General features: G+C 34.9%; 1 protein-coding gene across 1 annotated transcript in view; it reads right to left on the minus strand.

The window, feature by feature from the left end:
- Positions 1–6660: 6660 nt before the first annotated feature.
- ARL6IP6 (ADP ribosylation factor like GTPase 6 interacting protein 6) overlaps positions 6661–21498 on the minus strand; it is a 33305-nt gene continuing 18467 nt past the window's right edge. Inside the window, exon 4 of the mRNA XM_045559287.1 lies at positions 6661–6808. Coding sequence (XP_045415243.1) covers positions 6715–6808 — 94 coding nt within the window. The 3' untranslated portion in view covers positions 6661–6714. The remainder of the gene's footprint in view (positions 6809–21498) is intronic.

Here is a 21498-nt window from a genome sequence, read left to right on the forward strand (position 1 = left end):
GAGGCCCACAGGGCACTGGCAGAGAGACAAGTCCTCTTAGGCTAATAACTCTTTTCCTTTGAGAAACATAGAGGTCTTTTGGAAAATGAACACCTGATCTTGAAACTCCAGGTAATCCTGTGACCCCAGTTACCCGTTCTGAACCAGATGCTATCTGATTCACCTAGTCAAGAACATATTAATAGATCAACTTTGGCACTATTGACATTTTGGACTGGATTATTCTTTCTGATGGAGAGCTATCCTGTGCATTGTAGAAGCATCCCTTGCCTATCAACTAGCTGCCAGTGGCATCCCCCAATTGTGACAATCAAAATCATCCCCAAACATTGCAAAATGTTCAGCTCAATTGCTAAATTTTACCCCTGGAAGGCACAATTGCCCTTAGTTGAGAACCACTGACATAGAGGCACCCTTTGAATTCCATCATCTAAGAGAAGTGTCCTGAGCCAGTTCTAAGGGCATGAGTAAGTTGTGTGATCACATTCCCACACTGTTTTCTCCTATATTGCTGCCTTTCTTCGTTCAGCCCACAACCTAGCCTAAGTTTGATATGGATAATCAACTGATGTTGGGAAAAAACTCAAGCCCAATTTATAGATGGTTCTGTTTATATGTAACTACCAGCCAAAAAGGAGGTGTGTGTACATATGGGGTGGGGTGGATTTGCTGTTCATGGGTGGCAGCAAAGGACAGAAAAAGAAAATACTCCTAGGGAGTAAATTTTAAGAAGTTCATATTGTTGTTGTTTCCTTGGCTAGAATAAATATGATGTGAAATAAGGATTATGCATATTCGTGGAGTAGTGAACTATAGTTTAGCTGGATTGTCAGGGGCTTGGAAAAGGACTGCTGCCAATTTTAGATAGGTTGGGAAGGGGTATATAGATGGGTCTCTTAAAATGGATCCAGAATGTGAGAACATTTCTGAACTATGTGAATGCTCACAACAAAGCCCTCACTGTAAAAGAGGTTCTGAATAATCAGGTAGACAAAATAAGCTATACTGTAGAGGTTAGTTTCCTTCTGTCAAGCCAATGCTTAGTGGGAACAAAAAGTGCCAGGATGGCAGGGTGGAGTCTTTGGATGGAACTGCACTTTTGGAGGCTTTCTTGGCTACTGCAGCCTTTTTCTCTTTGCTGCCCTACCCCTATCCCCACCATCCTCTCTCCCTCTCTCCTCTCTCTTGTTGTGTTCTCTGCCTGTCAAAAGCCCTTCTTATTGTATCATATCATGGAGGATCAGCCAGTTACCTGATAGCCAATTAATTGCATCAGAAGAGGTAGCACTTGAGCAGTTTTGTCCTCACTAGTAGACATATTATAGTCTTAGATTTGCTTTCCTTGCCTCTGGCGGCACCACTATTTATGGATTTACTGAATAATTTATTCATTATTATGGATTCCCACAACAACATTGCTCTAGTCAAGGAAGTTACTACACAAAAGGATAGGTAAGACAATGTGCTCAATTCTCATTTTGCTGACTTATCTCTTATCATGCACCTTATCAGAGGCTATTTCCAAACACTGGAATAATCTACTGAAGATTTAGCTATGAAGCCAGCTGGGAGATAACACTTCAAGTTGCAGTTTTTCTAGATGCAGTGTATGTTTTCATCCAAAGCTGATTTTTGATGCTGTTTCTTCCATGCCTATATTACATGGGTTGAAGAACCAAGAGCTTGGTATTTGCCTCGTGCCTCTATTACCCCCAATGACCCACTCATAAAATTTTTCCTTTCCGTTCCTCTGACTCTGGATTTTGCTGTTTTAAAGGTTTAGTGCTTAAGGAAGGAGCTTTAAAAAAAAAAAAAAAAGGTACTTCAAAGGAACTGGAAGTTCAAACTGCCATGTGGTAATTTTAGATTCTTTATGTCATGGATAATCAGGCAAAAAAGAGAGCCACCATGTTAGTTGGGGTGTTTTTGTTGTTATTGTTTTGGCTTCTTCTCTGTGCATGCAGACAGAGCAGTTGGGGTGCCTTAACCTTCTAACACAGATGCTGCCACACAATGACAGCAAAGAAGAACACAGAAGGAAAAGTGAGAATTCTCTATTCTCGTACTACTACTTATGGTGACAAAAGATGAACTAAAGAGCTTAGATGGGTCAGAAATAAAGCTTTGGTCTCTATATCAGGGAATAAACCTAACTGGCCAAAGTAATAGTCAAAGCAAAGATAAAATAGAACGCGTTTATGTTTTTGTTTTGTTTTGTTTTCTGAGACAGAGTCTTCCTCTGTCACCACAGCTAGAGTGCCGTGGTGTCAGCCTAGCTCACAGCAACCTCAGACTCCTGGGCTCAAGCAATCCTCCTGCCTCAGCCTCCCTAGAAGCTGGAACTACAGGCCTGTGATACCACATTGGGCTAATTTTTTCTATTTTTAGTAGAGACAGGGTCTTGCTCTTGCTCAGGCTGGTCTTGAACTCCTGACCTCAAGCAATACTCCCGCCTCAGCCTCCCAGAGTGCTAGGATTACAGGCGTGTGCTACTGTGCCGGGCCAGATGACATGTGTAGAAGGGAAGGTCTCATGACCAAATGCTTAAATAAGACAGTGTAACTAATATCTGTATTTTCTTGCTTTCACATATACCATGTATTTTAACAAATTTCCCATCTCTTCCTTTAATACTTAAAGTGTTAAAATGACTAGTGTAATTTGCAGAATATCAATAAGGGATGTGGCAAAATTAGAATGAATATAAATTGAAGGTCCTGGCTTTGGCATTGGACATACTAAATGAGGCCTGCATTGTTATACACGAGCACTGTTGGAAGTTTAATTGTGAAAGGAAGGGTATATGTGTGGAGAGGGACCAGCTAAGAGTGAACTACAATGATTATTTCTCGTTTTTGGTTGCTTGATATCCATTCAACTATCCCAAAAGAATTCCAGATGCTACCAATTATAGAAGCCAAAAGAACTAGGAACATGGCCTAATCTTGAGCTGGTCATGCAAGGACAAGAACAAATGACAGGAAGGATTCATTTACACTATCCTGACCATGCTATTCCCACCACTATTAGACTGTCCCTTTGCTTCCTCCTCCTTGACTCTCTGGCACTTGCCTGATTCCTGCCCACCAGCTCTGAGGGCCACTGGATAGCCTTCCAATAAATTCCCTTTTCCTTAGTCAGATGCTTTCTGTTGACTGCAATGTAGGACTCTGACATAATCAAGAAAATGGGCAGAAATAGGAAAATAGACAAATATAGAAAATCTTTTTTAATCCAGTTTATCAGAAGTCTCTATCACATCTTTTCAAAGAAAATACTTTTAGTATTGGACATTGTCCCTTTTTTTTGTTGGTATTGTTCTCCATTGATTGTATCCTTATCTTTCCTATTTCCAATCGCCCCTGTATCGTTCTTGTTGGGGGTAGGGACATTACTCTGCTGCTTTTTCTAACTTTTGATTTGCATTTTTAGCTCGTAAGTTTTCAATCTTCATTGTGTCCTGATGAATGTATTTGAAGTTATAAATTACTTTTATACAGTGTTTTATCTAGGTCCTACCAATTCTGACATGTAGTGTTTTCACTGTAGTTTAAACATTTTGTTAAGTATTATTTTTCACATTTAACAGGTCAGGAAACAAACACTAAGTTATTAAGTAACAGTATTATAGTTAAAACTCATTACTTTATATAACTATAGACTCACATCTTGATAACTATAGTAATATTCTGGTAACACTTAAACAAGGAAGAATTGAATTTGGGGACATAATTCTTGAAACAACAATATAATAACTAGTTTAATTAACTCAAAAACTCTTTTAGAGTATAGACTAATAATCATCAGCCACATGCACACTTATACCCTGCATATCCTTCACAAGTAATTGAACGGAATGTTGTAAGCTACATATAAAGAGATGAGATCATCTGAGTCAGTTTCATAATAGAGATGATTCCAGCTACTAAGTACTAGGTAAGCTCACTGTGATTCAGTGATTCATTTTGTTGTAAATGACAAACGCCAATGTGAATAGCAAAAGCCAAAAGAGAGAATTTTGTTGGTTCATGTAACCAACTTTCAAGAATGGCAAGATTGCCACTGGGCTTAAGGGGCCAGAGGAATGCCATCAGCAGTGTCCATGTCAGTCTTACTCTTTTCCACTGAGCTTGGCTGAACTACGGCTGCCAGCATTTCCTGGGCCTGTATCTTCCCAGATTTATCACACTTTAATTTCAGTTTGAAAAATCCTGGGAAGAGACTGGCCTGATTTCAGTCATTCCTGTTGCAATCACTGTAGCCAGAGGAGATGAGATACTAGGATTAGCCCAGCTTGGGTTGGGTAACTATTTTTGGTCAATTGCTCTACATATGGATGGTTTATATTTGGACTGTTAGAGTAGAGAAAGAAGGGCAATTTTTCAAAAGGGGGGAGTGCTAGTCCAAAAGAAATGGGGTTCCAGAAAAATATCTTACAGATATATATCTCTACATGTATCTATATTATTAAATATATATATATATATATATAAAATAGAGATATATAGTCATGTGTTGCTAACCAACAGGGATACATTCTGAGAAACGTGTCATTAGGCTATTTCATTGTCACATGAACACCATAGAGTGTACTTACACAAACCTAGATGGTACAGCCTACTCCTATAGGTGGGGAACCTGCAGTCTTCTGATTTCAAGATTGTTCTTTTTTAAACATCAAAGGAGGCAAGAAAAGCTTCATCTTTCTCTGCTGCACCCCTTTTAATAAAAGGATTTGTTCTGTAAAATTTAGATTCAGTCAAAAGGCCACACTTGACCCAGAAGGCCATATGTGGCCTTAAGGCCGCAGGTTCCCCACCGCATAGCCTATTGCTCCTAGACTGCAAACCGGTACAGCATGTTACTGTATTGAATATTGTAGGCAGTCATAACACAGTGGCAAGTATCTGTGTCTCTAAACATAGAAAAAGTACAGAAAAATATGGTATTGTAATCTTATGGGACCACCATCATATATGCAACCTGCTGTGACAAATATTATGTGGCACGTGACTGTACATACACACATGTATCTCTAGAGTCTACTGTGATAACTTTCTTAGTCATTAGACACAAGGAATCTGGAGGGAGCTATCCAAATTGGTGGGGTTTGGGGGGTGAAGGCCTGGAGGAGTGGAGAAGAGATAAACTGATTTTGTTACTTGTACATTTCTTTGCAATGGAAGAGCCCTTTCGAGTCAAAGGAGGTGGGCAGGAAGGAAGGCAGGGAATGAAAATAGATTCATTGCAACCACCACTCTGGTGAGAATACTTATGCTATGGGATTGATATTTAGACATATACATATACATACACATACACACACACCTACACCCTAGTCTAAACACTTCAAATAATTTAAATTGGAGCAGCATTAGTCATTTCCAACTGAAGATTTCTGAATAGTAAAAAAATGTCATAGATTTTTAGAAACCTCATTTACTCAGTAATAACATTCAGGGGAACACACTGCACATATTCATTTCCCACTTAGCCTGAATAAGCAGTTTGATTATATAATGGTTTTCTAATGTAAGTTTTTCTGTGGCCAGGGAAAACAGCTTTGTAAATAGTCCATCCTTTTATAATTAAGGTGATTTTCTAAACACTTAAGGTATTTAGTAATGGTGGGGAACAATTAAGGCTTAATTACTATGAAAATAAAAACACCACAATTATAGAAGAATATTTAAACGGGAAAATTATAAAACTATATAAATTATATGTAGTGTTTTATATATATCACATAGTTTCATTATATATATAGTATCAAAATGCCTTTTTTACTTTGGTAACTAAATTTTTGAGATCAAGAACAAACTAGTTCAAACATTTCTACATACAAAAATTCCAGGTTTATATTTATTAAAAACAAAATAAGTTCTGTTGAAGTAACAATATGTACACCAAGATAAATATTTGGAATTGTGAAAATAGATAAAGTGAACAGCTTCAAATTTCTCAATATTTTAATGTCTTAAGTAATTTACTGTTTTCAGTCATTTTTTTGTTAAAAATATTCAATTTTAAACTTAGGTCAATGTGCTTTTTCTTAAAGACAGGTATTAGGTTTGCACCACTAAGAAATGACATTTACAGTTGTCTAGATGTAATAATTTTAAAAGCATACGAATTCAATACATAGTAGGAAAATATGTTTAAAAAAATGCATAAGAGATTATGCCCCATAAAAAAAATAAATGCACCTTCTATTAATTCTATGAATATCAAAAACTAAATATTTTGATTTAAAAGTAGCTGCTATAAAATGTTGGCATAGTAGGCATTATTTGCTTTCCTAACGTATAAATATTTGTATCACAATTAAACAGTAATATCAGTATCTTAGCAAAAAATGTAACACATACATGGAAAGGTAGGCATTGTCCTGTATTCAAGTTTTTGAGTTTGATTTCCATTAAAATGTTTTCTACAATTTTTAAGAACTACACATACAAAAGTAAAAATATGAGGTAAACACCTTACACTTTTAAAAAAGTAGTTAAAACTTAATATTCAGGTTTCCCAATGTCTAGACTCTAGAACAATGCTTTACAAGGTTCTCCATAATGAGGATGATTATGACACGTATCTGAACCACATAATGAACAACAGCAGGTTTCTCGATCTTCTGAGTAGGCAATGATGTTCTTTCTTGTCATTAAAAAAAAAACCATGACTAAGTTTTGCCAACAACATTCCTTCACTGTGGGTTTACATGAGGCACCATGCTACAGTAAGGGCAGCTACAATGCCATTCAAAATTGCCATGCTATAGCCCATGTGGAAAGAATGTCCAGTCAGTTTCCTAGAGAAAAAGGAAAAACACAAATCAAAAAAAAAAAACATAACTTGATATAACAGTAACACCAAAAGTTTTCACTGAAAGTACTTATGACCTGGGAATATATTTCCTAAATGTGTACATATTAACATACTAGTTAAAAAGGAATATTGGGACATCTATAGGACCAACAGAAGATAGATCTTAAGTTCTCTGTCAAAAACTGTTCTGGTTAACAAACACAGTTGTTTTCAATTTCCTTATTCAGAGCAAAAAGCTGAGTTTCATCCCTATACTTCTTTACTGTGTTTCATTGTCACTATGTGTAGCCATTACCTAATTCTAAGATATTTACATCTTGTTATACTACAAACATGTTCTTTAATTAATTAGTGTGTTTCCCTGTACTCTTTTTCGTACTTAGATCTAACTTACAACACACATTATTTCAAGCATTTGTCCTGTTTATACCATTTTGAGGTTACACGAAGGAACTCTTTCTTTGAGCACATGTCCATATGATTGGTAAACCAGATTACGTCTTTCAGACATTTCAGTTCTCAACTTAATAGGTTACTTAATTGAAGTGGTTTTCAATGAGTTTCTAGGAATTAGCAAAGATACATCTCATGTGTTTCCTTAATCTTACAACAATTTTACGTATTTTACTACATTTTCTTTCTTAACATTCTTCCCACTAAATGAATTACAGTAGTAGTATTTGTTTATTTTAATAAAAATGACATACACTAAAAAGGAAACAAGGTAGTGTCCAACTGGGATTCACTGGAAAGCAGAACAGAATACTCTCCTCACTGGAGCAATCCAAATTGAGGACATATAGGAAGAAGGTGAATTGGGAGAAGTAAAAGCCAAAAGTCAAAAGCAATAAGGGCTCTGGACTGAGAGGGTCATCAAATTCATATCCTCTCCTCCTTTCCTAGAAGAGACCAAAGCCAGGGAAGTATTTAGATCTGAATTAACACTTGAAGAGTATCTCAGAATAATGACTCTAGTTCCGTAAGATCTGTGACAGAAAGTGAATAAGGTACACTCTTCAAAGAACAACCCCTTTGCATTCACCTGAAGCTACATAAGACCCTGATGATTCCTGATGGTCCCCTGTTCTGGCCCATGGGAGTTATTATTTACTCTTTCCACTCAACCTTTCCGCACTCAACTAGGGCTAATTTAAGATGCTTTTCACGTGCTGTTAAGGGTTAAACTACCTAGCTGTATTACCTACTACATGGTAAAATAAGTACACCAAACACTTTGTCCCTTCAAAAAAAGAAATTTTTCAAACATATATTGATTAGTGAACAGAAACCTAATCATAACATTAAACTATCAGCATTATCATTCATTGTATAAAAAAAAAAAACTTAGTGATGATCTGAGAAACTTTTAAGTTAATACAGTCAGTCACTCATATCCATGGGTTCTGCATCCATGGATTCAACCAACCACAGATGGTATATATTCAGGGAAAAAAAATCTGCATCTAAACTTAACAACGTAGAGACTTTTTTCTTGTCATTATTCCCTAAACAATATAGTGTAACAACTATTTACATAGCATTTATATTATATTAGGTATTATAAATAACCTAGAGATGCTCTAAAGTACACAAGAGGATGTGCGTTAGTATATACGCAAATACTGTGCCATTTTATACAAGGGACTTGAATATCTCCAGATTTTGGTACCTGCATGGAGTCCTGGAACCAATCCTTCATAGATACCGAGGGATCACTGCATTCACCAAATGAAGTTAATCACGGAACAGGTTTCCAGAGTAGTTTTATTATACTAGTTTGTGACCCCCACAATCCCACAAAAATATAGAAAAAATGTCTAAAGTCCAGTTTATTAAATTTGTAACTACAATGATGATATAACTGAATTTTACCTAGATATACACGCTCAAATGCTCAGCAACTCTTACTAATAAGCAGACAAAGCAATGCATTTTAAAGGCAATGAAAAAATGCTCCACAGCAGGCGTTCTTAGTCTTTGTACCATCTCAAATGCACCATATTCCCACTGGCAACACTGTAGCAAGTGTCACACATTACTGTGAGGAAAAAGACTTTAATCTTTGAAGAATCACTTGCTTTAAAGCTTCTTTTCAACATATTCACTATGATTGCCCTCTTTGGGGTAAGACACAGACAACCGTTGGCAGGTTTTCTTTCTCGTGGCCCTAATTTGTGAACTCTGAAGTTCGGTTAATAAAGACCGAACGCAACATGGTTCTGCTTCATCAAAAACCTTCACTTATCTCTGGTAGAGGACTTATTTTAAATTAACTCAAATATAGTGAAAATATTATCTTCAATTAATGAATTTAATATCTTCAATAAATGAGGACTAAATATAGTATCTATTTACCCATTCTGTATCTATATATACATTAATTAAAGCATACCAGTAAAATGCAAATGTCTAACATCTGTATACACATCAATGAATCTTTACCAAGGTACACACCCTTATCTACCCACCATCCACATCAAGATAGAGAACATTCCAGAACCCCAAAAATCTCCCTTGTAAATACCCAACTTACCTCCCCCAAATCTTGAGGTAACTGCAATGCTGAGGGCTATCACCATTATTGGTTTCACTTACTCTTGAAACTGCATCTACATGGCATTGTACCATATGCATTTTTCTGTGTCTGGCTTCTTTCACTCAATATTGTGTCTGTGAGATTCATCCATCCACATTATATGTAGCATTAGTTTGTTCTTTTTTATTGCAGTATATAAATATACAAAAATCTATTACCCATTCTACTACTGATGGGCATTTGGGTAGTTTCCAATTTGGGGCTCCAATACATGACTTTGGTGAGCGCTGGTTGGCACTCATTCCTCTTGGACAGATCCTAGGAATGGAACTTTATAGTTGTAAGGTAGATGTAAATTTGGCTTTAGTAGAAAGCATGAAACATTTTCCCAAAAATAATTTTACCAATTTATACTTCCATCAGCAATGTATGAGAGTTTCAGTTGCTCTACATTATCACCAACACTTGGTATTATCAGTCTCTTAAATTTTAACCATTTCAGTTGGGTCTGCAGAGTATGTTGTTGTGGGTTTAAAATTTATTTTTCTGATGACTAATATACTTATTGTACATTCAGATAGCTTCTTTTTTTGAAGTTCCTGTTCAAGTCTTTTGCTCAGTTTTTTACTGGTTTATGGAGTTCTTTACATATTATAGATAAAAATCCTTGGTTAGAAATATGCATCGTAAATATGTTCTCCTGGTTTACAGCCTGCTTTTTCACTCTCTTAATAAGATCTTTTGGTAAACACAAGTTCTTAATTTCAATAAAGTCCAATTTAACGATTTAAAAAAAATGGTTAGTGCTTTCTTTTTAAGCCTTTTTCAATAAATCTTTGACTATTTCAAGGTTATGAAGATATTCTTTTTCTGAAAGAGCTTTTATTGTTCTTCTTTTGATATTTAGGTCTATAATTCATCTCAAAATTAGTTTTTATGTATGGTGTAAGGTAGAGGCAAAGGTTCATTTTATTCCTTATGAATATCTGATGCTCCACAATTTATTGAAAACACCACCTTTTTTTCTCATTGAATTGCTGTGGTGCCATTGGAACCACATAACTATATATGTGTTGGTCTGTTTTTGAACTTTCTTTCTATTCTTCTGGTGTATTTGTCTATCCCTGAACCAATACCATATTGTCCTGATTATTATAGTTTCATAGCAAGTCTACAGTCTCATACTAAATGTATTTTACATTTTAAAAGGAACTAATACAAACAACAAACATCACACTTGAAGGTGAAACAATAGAGGAATTGCTATTAAAGGCAAATAAGATAAGGATATGTGCTATCAATGCTATTGTTTCACACTGTCTGGAGATTTTAGTCAATGCAATAAGAAAAGAAAGAAGTTATACCTTTAGACAGAAATAAAGCTATTTTTTTCAGATGATATAATTATATACTTAAAAAATTCAAGTAGCTCAACTTGAATTTAGCATGACTAGACGGATTTTTAAAATTTTTTAAATAAAATTTTAAAAATCAACAACTCTTCTATGTACTGTACTAGCATTAGCCAATTCAAAAATATTATGCTAAAAGATTCCTTATAATAGCAAAGAAAAACTACAAAATCTTAGAAATGCAACTAACAGTAATATGTAAGATTCACATAACCATAAAACTTTACTGAAGATCTAAATAAATGGAAAGATATCCTGTGTTCCTGAACTGGAAAACTTTATATATTTTTTTAACTTTTAATTTGTTTTATTTCAGCATATTACAGGGGTACAAATGTTTAGGTTACATAGATTGCCTTTGCCCCACCCAAGTCAGAGCTTCAAGTGTGTCCATCATTATATTGTTAAGATAGCAATATTTCCCAAATTGATCTACAGTTTCAATGCAATTCCTCAAAATTCCAACTGTCCTTTTTAAAAAAGTATACACAAATTCATCCTAAAATTAATATGGAAATACAGTGAACCTCAAAATAGCCAGAACAATCTTGACAAAGAACAGAGTTAGATTTATACTTCCTGATTTCAAAACTTACTATAAGGCTACAGTGATCAGACAGTGTGGTCCTCGCATAAGGATAGACATAGAGACCAATGGAATAGCATTGAGAGTACAAAAATAAACCCATACCTCTATGGTCAATTAAGTTTCCACAGGGTGTCAAGAACACTTAACGGGGAAAGAACAGTTTTTTCAACAAATGATTATAAGACAAATGAATGCAAAAGAATGAATTTGGTCCTGTACCTTACACAATATATACAAATCAACTCAAAATGAACCAAAGACTTAAATGTAAGAACTGAAACTATAAAACTCTTAGAAAAAAACATAACCATAAATCTTCATGACCTTGAATTAAGCAACAGATTATAAGATATGACAACAAAAGCACAAGAAACTACCAAAAAAAATGAGATAAATTAGACTTCATCTAATTAAAAACTTTTATGTTTCAAAGGACACTATTAAGAACGTGAAAAGACAACCTACAAAATGGAAGAAAATATTGGCAATTCATGAATTTGATAAGAGTCTCCTATCTAGGATATAAAGTAACTCATAACACAAAAATTAAAAGATATATTAATAAAACCAAATTTAAAAAAGGGCAATGGATTTGAATAGACAGTTCTGCAAAAAAGACATACAAATAGCCAATAAGCACATGAAAAGTTGACAATGCTCAACATCATCAGTTTTACGGAAATGGAAACCAAAACCACAATGAGATACCACTTCATACCCACTAGGATGGTTATAATTTAAAAAAAAAAAAGAAGACAGTAAGTGTTGGTAAGGATGTGAGGATTGGAACTGGTAGGAACATAAAATGGTATAGCTACTATAGAAAACAGTTTGGAGGTTTCTTAAAAAGTTAAACATATGGCCGGGAACAGGGGCTCACGCCTATAATTCTAACACTCTGGGAGGCCAAGGCGGGAGTATCGCTTGAGCTCAGGAGTTTGAGACTACCCTGAGCAAGAGTGAGGCCCCATCTCTACTAAAAATAGAAAAAATTAGCCCAGCAACTAAAAATAGAAACAAAAAATTAGCCCCGGTCGTGGCAAGTGCCTGGAGTCCCAGCCACTCAGGAGGCTGAGGCAGGAGGATCGCTTGAGCCCAGGAGTTTGAGGTTGCTGTGAGCTATGCCACTGCACTCCAGTCCAGACAACAGAGAAAGACTCTGTTTCAAAAATAAATAAATAAATAAATAAATAAATAATAATAATAATAAAAAGTTAAACATAGCGTTAACATATGACCTAGCAATTCCACTGTAGGTATATACCCAAAAGAAGTGAAAACATATGTTCACACAAAAACTTGTACCTGAATGTTCACAGCAGCATTATTCCTAATAGCTAAAAAATGAAACAACCCAAATGTCCATCAGCTGATGAATGGATAAACAAACTGTGGTATATCCATATGTAATATTACTGTAATTCATCCATAAAAAGGAATGAAGTACCGATACATGCCATATGATAGATGAACCCTGAAAACAGTACGCTAAGTGAAAGGAGTAGACTCAAAGACCACATTTTAAAAATTTGTATGATTCCATTTATATGAAATGTCCAGAACAGGCAAATCTATGGAAACAAAAAGTGGACTATGGGTTTCCAGGGGCTAGTGGGAAGGTAAATGGGGCAGTGACTGGTAATGGGTATGCACTTTTCATTGTGGAGTGATAGAAATGTTCTGGAGTTAGATAGCAGTGATGGTTGAACAATACAGTGAAATACTAAAAACTACTGAATCAGTTTAAAATAGTGAGTTTTATGTTCTATGAATTATATCTCAATTAAAAACCTTTACTAAAGGACATTAAAAGAGGATATGAATGAAGGGAGGTACATACCATACTCTGGGAATACTCAACATTGTAAAGGTGTCAATTTCTTTAAAAAAATCTGTAAATTCAATGAGATCTCAGTAGTAGCTCAATAGGATTTTGGTGGGAAACTGACATTTTGACACTAAGCTCATCTGATATAATAAATGTTCAAAAAATAAGGAAAAATTCTAAAAATTCAAATCATAACATAAAAACAAAGTCATTTTAAAAAGAAATAAACTGATAAGACATTGGAATAGACTACAGCATGTAAAAACAGATGTTTGTAATTGTATGCAATGGGAAGGGGAGTTGATGATGAGATATATTTTACCAATAAGGCATTTTTAAGTCAAAGAGAACAAAATTGACAATTATTTCTTTATAGGTTCCTTCTTCCTTATTCCTAAGAACCATGGTTTTTCATTTAGCAGTATAGGAGAAATCAAAATTCAGCTTATTCTCAAAAGAGTTGTCATATCAACATGGAGTAAAAAGGATGACGGTTTCCTTCCAGTCCTCTGGTTTTGTTATTTCACAAGCTCTATTGAATAAGATGAAAAAGAATAAGAAGAATCTCATATTTTTGGATTAATGGGGCAAATGCTGGCAAATCCAGTGTTTACAGGTTCTTGGCTTGATAAGCTCACTCTCAACATGAAGGTCAGAAGGTACTTGTAGTCTATTACAAATTCTTGTTTTTAAACTTTAATTTGTGTATGTAAGAAAAGCCATTATTGGTCTTACACATACTAACAATAAAGACCCTACTGGCCCAACTCATGTACAGTGCATTGTTTTGTTCATAGTTTCATCATAGAATCTATTATGGATTCTAAAATGGTGCTTATTGTTACAAGTCATGACCTTTTATTTTCATAATCTGAAGCAGGCAAATACTAGTAGGCAAATGGCAATATAATTTAGGAGTACAAGGGTTTCAGAAGATTGAATAGAGTATATATAATTTTTGCTCATTGGTTCTTCTAAAATTTCATGAAGGAAAAGGAAAGGACTAATCTCAGAAGAATGATAAGCCTAATCAAGAGAAGCATGTTCTTTTATTATGTAATTTAAATCAATAGAGCAAAATGACTATAATTTCTTAAATCCTTTGTAATAGTCTAACACGGTGGTAGAAATGTAAATTAGTATAGCTATTATCGAAACCAGTGAAGGTTTTTCTAAAAACTAAAAACAGAACTACCATACAATCCAATAATCCTATTATTGGGTATTTATCCAAACGAAGAGATACCTGCACTCCCATGTTTACTGCAGCACTATTCATAATAGATAAGATATGGAATCAACCTAAGTGTCCATCAGCAGATGAACAAAGAAAATGTATAGATACACAACAGAATACTATTCAGCCATACAAAAGAATGAAATCCTGTCATTTGCAGCAACATGGATGAGCATGGAGGCCACTATGTTAAAATGAAAGAAGTCAGGCACAAAAAGATTAATATCACATGTTCTCACTCATATGTGGGAGCTAAAAAAGAATTGAGCTCATAGAAATACAGTACAATTGTAGCTGGAAAAGGTAGAGAAGGGAGGGGGAAGGTAGAGAAAGGTTGGTTAATGTATACAAAATTACAGGTGGATAGGAGGAGTAAATTCTAGTGTTCTATATAACGTGGTCCCCAACCTTTTTTGGCACCAGGTACTGGTTTTCATGGAAGACAATTTTTCCACAGACTGGATGGGGGTTTGGGGGGAGAAGACTGTTTCGGGATAATTCAAGCACATTATATTTATTGTACAGTCAAACCTCTCTGCTAATAATAATCTGTATTTGCTGCCGCTCCCGAGCGCTAACATCACCGCCTCAGATCATCAGGCATTAGATTCTCATAAGGAGCACACAACCTAGATCCCTCTCACATGCAGTTTACAGTAGGGTTAGCACTCCTGTGAGAATCTAATGCCCCTGCTGATCTGACAGGAGGCAGAGCCTATGCAAGTGATGCGGAGAGGTTGTAAATACAGATGAAGCTCTGCTTGCCTACCCACCGCTCACCTCCTGCTGTATGGGCCAGTTCCTAATAGGCCGTGGACTGGTGCACGGCCCGGGGGGTTAGAGAACACAGTTCTGTAACACCGTAGGGTAAATATGGTTAACAATAATTTATTGTATATTTTCAAAAAGCTAGAAAAGAGGATTTTGAATGTTCACAACACAAAGAAATGATAAATGTTTTAGGTGATGGATATGCTAATCACCCTGATTTGATCATAATACATTGTGTGTGTATGTGTGTGTGTGTGTATATATATATATATACACATATATAAATATCACTCTGTGGCCCATAAAATATATGATTATTATGTGTCAACTAAAATAAAAGGAAAAAAAAGTCTAATGTTGGAAACTTGATCAGATAAAAATACTGTCAAACCTGCAAGAATGAGTAGAAAATACCTGGCCCTGCCAACTTGATTTGATTATCTTGTCATGCTATATGAATTTCTAATTTGGACTGCACTACCAAATGAGGTGAAAGAAAAAACAAACACACATGAGAAAAAAAAAATCCCGTGATCTCACAGCAGTATAATGAAAACATTTAACTCTGAAGACTTTCCATTTTATTTCAAAATTCACAAGGACTCTGAAATAGGCTTAAATTTTTTTTAAATGGCATGACTATGGAGATGTTGCTACAATTATTTTTTGCATATATGAATATACCAGAAAAAAACACTTCACAATGTAATTCTATCCAGGTTTCCAACAGTCTCTCCATATACACAAACACATTGTACAGATTAATTTTCCTCACACACCCCTTTGCTCAAAATCCTTTTGTGTTAACTGGATATAAAATATAAGTGAGCAGAGCAAACAATATTGTTAACAAGGTCAAGTTTCTTTAATGATGTAAGTTTTGACCTAAATTTTAAAAGATATAGCAATGGACTGGCAGACAAAAGAGGTATCATGGTGTAAAAGGAAAAGGACAGAACCAGAACTGGAACTCACACTTAAGATTTCATGCTGGGCCAGGCGTGGTGGCTCACGCCTGTAATCGTAGCCCTCTGGGAGGCCGAGGCGGGTGGATCGCTCGAGGTCAGGAGTTCAAGACCAGCCTGAGCGAGACCCCGTCTCTACTAGAAATAAAAATTATCTGGACAGCTAAAAATATATATAGAAAAAATTAGCCGGGCATGGTGGCGCATGCCTGTAGTCCCAGCTACTCGGGAGGCTGAGGCAGTAGGATTGCTTAAGCCCAGGAGTTTGAGGTTGCTGTGAGCTAGGCTGACGCCATGGCACTCACTCTAGCCCGGGCAACAAAGTGACACTCTGTCTCCAAAAAAAGAAAAAAAAAAAGATTTCATGCTTATCAAGCAAAAGACTAGACCACATAAACTTAAGGTACCTTCCAGTTTTAAACTTCTATGACTATACCAGGTAGTAAAGATAGAATAAGAAAAAACACTTCAAAGAGATCATGTACTTATACACAGTTTTTTTCCTACCTACTAAAATAGGTTATTGATCAACATTACTTATATTTAAAATTGGAGCAATGATACAGGGAGTATAACTACAGAAACTATATAACTACATAAATATTGCAGTCCCAAAGAAACTGAATATAAATATTTCTCCCAATCAAAGAGACCTACTGATATAATGAAAATTCATAGATGATACAATTTAACCTACTAATTCAAAATTATAAGATCTGTTTATTTGACCCTATAAAATAAGTAGAAAAATAATCAGAGAACTCAATGACAAAACCAGAAAGTCTCTTAGAGTAAAAGCTGGGATCCTAAATATGGATTTTATTATGCTCAGATAAAGTTCCTATCTACTGCAATACATTTCTGAAATCAAAATGGAAATAAATGGATAATATTGTTCAGTAAGAATAAAATACCATTGGAAATGTAGTTACAAAGAAAGGCTCATTATAATAGATGCACTTCCATATTTTAGAAGTTATACAAAAGGTATTATCTTGCTCTGGTTCTAAGGAATTCCTTTCCAACAATAAAGAATACTACAATGAAATACTTATGTGGTCTCTGTTAGTGGTTAAGAGTTCAAGCTCTATCATTAGACAGACATGAGTTTTAGTGCCAGCGTTGCCTCTTACAAGGGGTATGAAGATAGAAAAATTGTTTGACCTCTTTGACCTTCAATTTCCTTCTCCATAAAATGGAAAAAAAAAGATAGAACCTACCCTCATAAAGTTGTTGTGACGATCAGGTATCTGGCGTATAGCAAATGATCAATAAATCTTAGCTATGTGGTATAGAAAAGAAAGCTTAGCTACAGAAGAGATTTTTTAAAATTCTTTTAACCATCTACTTCATTTCTCTTTTCCTTTTAAGCAAAACACCTAAACTCACTTCAAATAAAACAAAGAAATAAACAAACAATTATACAAACAAACCCAGGAGGTAGATGGAAGAAAGGGATGGGAGATTTATAAGTTTGTGTAAGTGTATGTTTCTGCTTTACAATCTCTTCCTGCTTGTTCATAATCACTTCTCCCTTTTATAATTCACCAGAGAACCTAGGCTCCCATTATTTATATCCAAATTTTGTATTGTGAAAATCTAATTCCTAGCAATATATTTATATTAACATTTAATAGAAACTTATAAAGTGAATATATAATAAAAGAATTATACCTTAATTATTTTTATTTTTCAGTAATAGAATACATTTAAAATTTAAGATTCACATAAATGCAATAACTCTGGCAATTTAATTGACTACATTCATACTTTTGAACCACAAATTAAAGCACTGAATAAGCAACTGCCAAAAGTTCCAAATAAATTGCTTCTTGTTTTTTAATTTAAGATAGAATAACAGATTCAAGCAGGTCTCTTTTCATGTTTCAGGTTGTTTACTGTTTTTATGCTTGCTAGCCTTGGTTAATCTGAACTGAATCTCTATACCACAGTGACAAATACCAGACTCCACTCTTTTAACAGTCTTCATTCGTGCCATATTTATTCCTAAATTTCCTTTCCCTCACAGCCATTCCCACATTTCAAAAACACTTTTATGACAGAATTCTTACAATTTAAAACAGTTAACTTCACTGCCAACTGATAATGCATTAAGCAGAAAGCTCTTGGTACTTGCCAGAATAAAAAGTTATATTAAAGGCTCATATAAAAAACCAATTGGCTATTTCTTTCTGTGTCTGACCCAGCTCAGCGGAGAAAGGTTGAGCTAATTGGTACTAATCTATTCCCCCTTCACACATCTGAGCTGCCTTTTATTTCTCATTCTATCCCTAGTCCAGGAATCTCTAATTCCTTAAGAATTTTAAGCTGTATAAGGTTTGTTTGGAGTAACTACCAGTTAGTTCTTATTCTGGAATCAAAAGTTCTTAACCCCAAACCTGAAGTTTGAAAGAAAATACTAAGCAAGACCATATTTCAATTACTTCCAAAGCACTCCTTTTTATGTTTCTTTTATAAACATAAAACTATGTAACTCCTTTTGTATCCTGTTGTCCTAAAAATTACTTATTAGAAATTGCTTAAGAGAGGACAAAGTTATGTGTATGCCAATGAACTTTACTAGTGTTATTTAAGAAATAAGGGTAAGAATTTCAAAAAAAATGCATCCCTGATTTCCTTCTTTGCTATGTTTCTCACTAAGGAAAAAAAATAACACAGATTACATTCAACCCTTAATATCTACTCTGAAGTTCTTCATTTTATAATTTCCTCAATTCCCTTTTCACTCAACAAAATTTACAGAATGAATACTCTATATCAGGCATTATATTAACATTACACATAAGACAGAAATGAGTAAGAATCAGTATTGTCCTCAAAGATAACAAAATCTAGTGAAATAGTGGGCTGTTAAAGTTTTAAAGACAGCATTACTGGAATATAAAGTCGTCATTCAGCTTGTAGAAGGGACAAAATTTTAAAGAAGAGCTAATACCTGAACTAAAATTGAGTATGACAGATTTAGAGTTCTAAACAAATAACTGTATGTACAGAAGCAAGAGACAATGCAGAGCATGGGAAGGTTAATTGTTTGGTATGATTACAGTGAAGGATCTGGAAAGCTAACTCTCTCTTCATCAGGGTCTAATCATGGCTCTATTTACAGGACTATTTTAACCTACCTGATAATCTAATTCTCCCTTTTTAAAATGAGGATAATAATGGCTGTCATTAATGTTGTTGTGAAAACTAAATGAGATAATAATTATGAACAAGTACTTGTCGCAGTACCTAGAATTTATTGAGCACACACTCATTAAGACAATAAATGTCAGCCATGATTTTTGGTCCTTGACTGGTTGGAGTTACTGAAGGAGAAGGAAGAATTGAAGGTGATACCGGATTTCTCACTTGAGTTACTGGTTGGATGGAATTCTACTCACCATGATAGGGAACCCATGAGACGAAACAGGTTGGTGGGAAGTGGGAAACAATAAAGTCAATTTTAGATATGTTAAACTGGAAATATCTGTGGGACAATGAACTAAAAATTCCTAGTAAGCAATAGGAAATATAAATGAAAATCAAGAGAGAGGTTCTCAAAGATAGCCAGAAAGAAAAATAGGAGGGAGTAGTTGTCATAGAAGTTAAGGAAGAAAAACATTTCAAAAAGGAAGAAACAATAAACTATTTCAAATAACAGATTGAATAAATGAAGATTAAACTTCATAATTAATAGGACTGCAGTGAATTCAAGGAGAAAAAATTTAGTGTAGGGGTGACTGCAGACACCTGTGGAAGCAACTGCAGTCACTGGGGAAGCAGAGACTATCTTTTTCTTCTCTAGTCTTCCAAGATACTTAGATGTGGATAGGAGGGGAGCTGGGCATGAGAATTTTTTTTATTATAGGAGAAACCTGAATGTCTTAAAAAATCCTAACAAGAAGACTGGATACAAAGGGAAACACTGAAAACATATGAAAAAGGGAATAGGGTGGGTGGTGTGGGTAGTGGGATCTAGAGCACAAAAGGTAAAGTTAAGTTTGGGCAGGTAGAAAGGACACTTCGTCCTCTGGGATAAGAGGAATGGGTGGAATGATGGGTGAGATTATATGGTAAGTCTGTAACAAGAGGAAGAAGGAAGTAGAGGAAGTCCCTTGTAAGTAACCTCTTAGTGAAAGTAGAAGTGAGGGCCATTGAAAACAAGGGTTCATGTGGTAAAGATTTGGAATAGCTGCAGAAAAAAAAGTGGGAAAGGGATGCATGGATTGATAGATGGATGGATTGGATGGATGGATTGATAGATGGATCACACTAGCTGAGATTCTACCTCAGACTATGAAGTTGTGAACTCTCCTTACTCAGATCTTAGTTTGGATCAACTCTGCTTCGTTATCCTTTTTATCTGAAACACCACAGGTCTTGGCATACTTTAAAATGAATTTGAGGTCTTCTGCTATTTTAACATTTTGCTAGCTTTGCTCCAGGCTCTCCTCTCCTACTTGACTTTCCTGTTGTCCTCTCTATAACTTTGCAGTTTTACAGGGCTGGCACTTTATATATCTTTATACGAACCTGGCAAAAGGAAGCTATTTTTCTTAGAGTTCGTAACAATTATGAAAAAATGTGATGTCAATTTTTAAATTTCAATTAAAATTATTTTCCTTATCACTAATTTACAACTCCTACTATATTTCTTAACCATAAAAAACATTTCCCAGACTTTGCAAGTCACTTTTTGTATACTCACAATCTAAAGGGAGAAGTGAGTAAATAAATACAGGTTTGTAACTGTCTTACTTACTTTGTTATACTTTTAAATATCCCCAAGTTGTAATCTTTCTGGCTTCTTCAAATAGCCTTCAGTTGTCTTTCCATTACTACTTTTTTCATCACCATTTATCCATTAAAACTCAGATATTCAGTAAAATAAATTTATCAATTAGGTGTGAAGTAATCATTTTTCAATATTAAAATGTGATTTTTAGAAATATGTATCTTACCCTTAAGACTATAAAATTAACCAGTTAGAATGGAACTATCTGAACAGATGAATGAGGGATGTTCCCTCATCCCTTGTCATATATATATGTATATATGTGCATATATATATACATATATATATATATCTCCATCTATCTATATAGATATATATTTTGACAAAAAATTAGAAATCTTTTGTAAGCAATATCTAATTTCAAAACAGTTTTCTAAACAGCAGTTGACAAACTAAGGCCCACCTATCCTGTTACCTGTTTCTGTCAATAAAGTTTTATTGGAACAGTCTTGTTCATTCTTTTACACATTGTCTATGGCTTCTTTGGTGCTACAGTGGCAGAGCTAAGGAGTTGTGACAGAGACTGTGTGGCCCACG

The sequence above is a fragment of the Lemur catta genome, chromosome 8, assembly GCF_020740605.2.
Source record: "Lemur catta isolate mLemCat1 chromosome 8, mLemCat1.pri, whole genome shotgun sequence".
NCBI lineage: Eukaryota > Metazoa > Chordata > Mammalia > Primates > Lemuridae > Lemur > Lemur catta.